The sequence below is a fragment of the Culex pipiens genome, chromosome 3 (assembly GCF_016801865.2).
Source record: "Culex pipiens pallens isolate TS chromosome 3, TS_CPP_V2, whole genome shotgun sequence".
NCBI classification, from domain to species: Eukaryota; Metazoa; Arthropoda; class Insecta; order Diptera; family Culicidae; genus Culex; species Culex pipiens.
Genome location: NC_068939.1, coordinates 102553124 through 102558454, shown reverse-complemented (window position 1 = coordinate 102558454; position 5331 = coordinate 102553124). Strand labels below are relative to the sequence as shown.

The 5331-nt window shown below is 41.6% G+C and overlaps 1 protein-coding gene across 1 annotated transcript; it reads right to left on the bottom strand.

Annotated features, from left to right (window-relative positions):
• Positions 1-379: 379 nt before the first annotated feature.
• LOC120418272 (mitochondrial outer membrane protein SLC25A46) lies at positions 380-2257 on the bottom strand. The gene is made up of 6 exons (XM_039580591.2): positions 2047-2257; positions 1796-1965; positions 1442-1724; positions 1315-1371; positions 1038-1253; positions 380-977 (listed from the first exon to the last, which is right to left on the bottom strand). Exons 1-6 carry the CDS (start codon positions 2082-2084, stop codon positions 440-442), a joined length of 1302 nt encoding a protein of 433 aa, XP_039436525.1. The 5' UTR covers positions 2085-2257; the 3' UTR covers positions 380-439.
• Between the last annotated feature and the right edge of the window lie 3074 nt (positions 2258-5331).

Genomic DNA, 5331 nt, shown 5'->3' with positions numbered 1-5331 from the left:
TTAAGTCAAAATGTCAAAAGGCAACTTTTTGGTCATATTTTGGGATTCTATGTGAAATAATGAAAATTTCATGTATTGGACACAAAAAGCTCAAGAGGCTGGGTGCTGTGAATAAATTGAGACCAGACATGTAACAACTGCGGGCAATTTAAAAAAGGAGAGGAAGGCAAAAAACAGACCAGTGAAAGCCGTAGAAACGCACTTCTCACTTCTCTTTTGTTTTCTGTTTGTAAAGTTTTCTTTTGGCCCTATTTCTTGAGAGGTGCGTGCTGCCCTAAAAAATACCCGATTTTTCATTCAGTGAAAAGGGATAGATACATATTTTAACAGTTGATAGGACAATTATTACAGTGATATTAAAGTGATAAAAAAACATCTCTTTCACATAACAAAACACTTTGTTCGGGAGTCCAACAACAGAAAACAGCTCCTTTCGGAACTACGATATTTCGTCGCTGAGCGAACTTATTCCGCTGATGCTGCGTGACATGCTAACCGAACCGCCGGACGTTTTCGCGTCCAGATTGTAAAACTCGGCGACCTTTGGTGGTGGCTTGTTGGACATCACTTCCGAAATCTGCGTTATGATCCACTTGCCCAGCTTGATGACGGCCACGTGAGCGGCAAACTGGAGCAGCATCGCGCCAAATCCCTTGTATAGGCCGGCCACACCCTCAGTGGCAATCGTTTGGCGGTAGCAATCGATGACGCCCTCGTAGCTGGTCAGAATCGGCACCACCGAGTATCCCGAGTCCAGGTTGTCGATGATGGTGCGCGTGCCTTGCAGCTGAATCCGGTGCAGAATGGTTTCAAACGGATAAAAGATGATCTCCGTCGTCATCAGCGATATCATTGTGGAGTACACCTCGATCACTTGACTTTGAGCGGCAAAATCCCGGGTTCGTGCTCCCCGTTTCTCCTCGAAGAACGTCACCCGGCGGCACATGATGCGGGTGGAAATTCCACGCACAAATAACCTGAAACAAGACAATGATTGAATACTCTAAAATTACACGCTCAAGATGTGCAGCACTCACTGGCAAATGTACTTGGAAATGCCCAGCGATATGCTAGGACCAACCAGCGCCCAAATCGGAAGCATGCGTCCCTTTTGCGGGACACTCCACGACAGCAGCCGGCTCGCACCCTCGCGGAACACGTCAAAAATTCCCGGCTTCTCACTAGCAATATCACTCTGCACCGTTTCAACTAGGGACGCCGAGTAGAATGGAACAATTGTGGCCAAGCTGATGCTGATGAGTTGATGAGAAATTGTGATTGTATTTTTACTTTTAGGAGTCAAATCTCACTTACCATTTCAGCAGCAAGTGCTGTCCGAATTGCTTAAGAGTTGTTTTGGAATTTACTTCTCTGAAAAAAGAAACGGAAAGAAGTTTTTGTCAGTTCAACACTTTTCTTCCGCTGTATCCACAACTCTTACTTTGGCCACGGAGTAAACTTGGAAATGACATCCTCGACGGCCAGGGTCATTCCACGCACCAGCAGGATACTTCCGATGCCTTTCCATAACGTGGTCACGCCCTGCCTCTGATGCAGGTGAACTATGACCGGAACGAGCGTTAGCGGGACGATGTGATACTTTCTCGAAGTGTGATGGACCTGAGACTGTCGCCGGAGCACCAGGAACGGATGGCACAGCAGGTTCTCCGTTATCAAGCTGATTAGGTTTACGCTGGCGCCCAAGTACTTCCGGAGGGAAATTTCTGCAACAAAGGCAAAACAGATCAATACTTATTTCAGTTCCCCAGATCATCTGGCCTAGGCAAATACTCACCCTCTTCCGGGCTCTCGTAAATCGGCTGAACATTTTTGTGCTTCGTCAACGGCAACGTTAGGTCTCGTTCCGAATTGATGAACTGATAATGCTGCGGCTCGAGCGGTGACTTGAAGGTTGGATGAAATCGGGGAATATTATCTAACTGGTCCTCCTCATCTTCCAAATACCTGTCAGAAAGAAAAGCAAAAAAAAAACATTGAGTAATTTTGCACTCTTTTCAATTAATATTTGCACAAAAGTAAGCGAACCGTTCGTATTCTTCCAGGCCTGCCATATCACACTGCATGAATCCTCACTTTTTTATGCAAACATAAAAATATAATAAAATTGCTTCACTCTACAATTTGATTTTTGGTTTAGATTGCTGAAAAAATATTATTTGCGAATTATTGCGTGCTTCACGGCAAGCACGGAAAGAACACCAAGTAAGAGCTGTCAAAATCGATCTTTTTCCCGGGATGACAGTCCTACACGTTAACGCGAATTGCTCGCAATTGATGCATTGTTCGGTAAATCGGTTGAATCGGTAACATGCACGCAAAATTAGTTTAAAGAAGAAATATATACACTCCAAAACAGAACTATTCCTCTAACCGGTTTTCCAAAAAAAAGTTACCTAATTCACCTTTACCCAGTCACGAAATATTCTAGCAGAGCTGGTTCTGTCAGAATCCTGCTAGAATGGTGGAACATTTCTGCAAGAACTCTCTAAGAATATCCAGCTCTGTTAGAACTGTGCTAGAATCCTGCTAGAATGCCGTGACTGGGTAGGTGGTTGGTGCCTTCCTCTCATTTATAAAGTGATTCTAACCCCCCTAAAGTGTCCACATGTTTATGGATCTCCCCTAACGTAATCGCAGCACCTACCCAGTCACGACGTTCTAGCAGGATTCTAGGAGAGTTCTAACAGAGCTGGATATTCTTACAGCATTCTAGCAGAAATGTTCCACCGTTCTAGCAGGATTCTGACAGAACCAGCTCTGCTAGAATATTTCGTGACTGGGTAAGAGGTCTTAATAAAAATAAGTGATGAGTAAAAAAAAACAGGCTACCTACAGACTTTTTGTCAAGATTATACAGACACCGCCTTTGAGGAAAAGGCGATCAAACCCGACCATTTGAGGTTATGTGAATTCAGACCATTTTTTGAACTGCCTGTAATTTAAGATAGGTAAGTTAGATCTTGAAAATTCTTAATCCACAAGAAAGGAACCGTTCTAAAAATATATAATATCTGGAGCAACATTTGAAAGGGGCGGTACGACATTGCTCTTATACGGCCTTTCGTCCCATTCAAACGCGTGTAATGAAAGGCCGTAAGAGTAATGTCGTACCGCCCCTTTCAAATGTTGCTCTAGATATGGCAGGTTTCCATGCAAAAAACCACTCTTTTTTGCAAAATGTGAAATTTATATGCAGCAGTTTTTTAAGCATAACTTTTGATGTGCTTTACCAAATCCAGAGTTTTTTTTTGAAAAGGACCAATAAACCATTGTCTTTTATATGTTTATAGGACCTAATCACACAGACATTTGCTCAGCTGGTGATTCTGAGTCGATATGTACAAATGAAGGTAGGTCTAGTAGGTCTAATTAAAAAGTTCATTTTCCGAGTGATTTTATAGCCTTTCCTCAGTAAGGTGAGGAAGGCAAAAAGGATACTTTCCAACCTTTTTTCATGTTACCCGTGACACAAAGAACAGATGTATATCATTGAACAAACAGCATTGAAAAACGTGTGTAAAAATTCAAACCATAATACGTTGAAAAGAGCTAGGTTGTGCACCATCCGTCTAGATAGCGCCACTTCCAAAATCATGATGGCCTACAGTAGCAGAACGTTGGACCATCTAATCACTGCATAAAACATGCCGTACGAACGACATCAGACCAATGTCGGACTGTCCTTCATCAGAGGGTTGCAATTTTACGCGCCAAAGAAGGTAAACAAAACGAAATCGGACATAACATGTGTAAAGGGACTATTTTAAGTTGTCGCTTGAAAAATCATTTATGAATGATGCCTGTTATGTTTTCGTTAATGTTAATGCATGTTTGCATTAATTTTAGTCAACTGGAATTATACAGAAGTGAATTTTATATTTAAACGAGGTTTGCATTTATTTTCTTTCTAAATTATTGAGCCTTTTTCATTGTTAAGTCAAGTATTCACAGCCACGACGGTGGCGCTGCCAAGCGTATCCTGCACACTCTAATTTCTTTGATGCAAGATTGTATGCAACGCATTTTTTTAGTTTACACGGTTTACACACAAGTTAGAACCAAGATGTAAATCTGTTCTCTGTGGTATAACAAAGGACACAGCTGATTTTGACAGACGAATCATTCTACTCGATTTGCCTATGTATGCGTGTCAATTTTGTTTTCAATGCTGTTTGTTCAATGATATACATCTGTTCTCTGTGATTGTCCTGACTTTTCTCTTTCGATTTAAAAAAATACGCAGAATGGAACTTGCTAAGTCTTGGGAACCTGTAAGTCAATGGAAACCATTTAGGATAACCGGATTTAGAAAAAAGCTGCCAAAATAGAAGAGTTCGATAACTCAGAAAGGTACGTTTAGGACATGATTTTTCAACGCTGGACTGGTTTGTGAACATTTTTATTATGTGACTCATATTTGAACATTTTTCAGATGGGACAAACAAGTATGCCGTAACTTTTCAAATTTCTGGAATAATGTGATAAATATTATTAGTGTAGCTAAAAGTAAACCATACAATTAAGTTATTCCAGCATCTAACTCAAAATCGATCAAAATGTATATGGATCATTTATGCGTACATGGCCAGTGTAGTGAACTCTAGTTGAGCAATTCTCAACGAAATTGGCCGATTTCGACCATTTTTATGCTTTGTATTTTTTTATCACCTCCGTGTACGCACGAGTGCAAGCAGCAGTCAAGTGCTCAGTGCTCCATCGATTTTTAGAAATTTTTCGCCGTAATTTACCGTGATTAGCCGCGAGTTTACTCCAACAGCATGCCAATTGCCGGCCGTGGCCGTGGCAGTTCGAGTGCGGCCTCGCGAAGTTCGTCTACCGGCCGTGTGCAAAAAGGTAAACAAACCAACGCCGCGTCGACCGCCATCGCGCCGGGGAGTGTGTGCGCCAAAGGATTCGACCCGAAGTTATTACACGCTAATTACCGCGTCCAGGATCGCAGCCCTATGAGGCTCCGTTCAGCTACTTCCTGCAATCCGTCGACCGATGGCGCTTCAACATCCGCCAACATTCCCACCAGTAACAAGTTCGCGAGACTGAGTGACGAGGAAAGCAGCTACACACAAAAAAATATTACTGTAATGACAAAAGTATTTTACTTTCAAATTAAAAAGTTGCCAAAATTTGCTGGAGGGAAATTTTTTTTTCTTATTTAAAAAATAAAAACTTTTACTGCTACAGTTTTTGAAAATCTCCTTACTAACTGATTTAAAAGTCTTAACTTTTAATACGACTGTAGAATTTCTTTCATTTTGACGTTCTCGTGTAACCGTGTACGACTAAGTTCCAAAT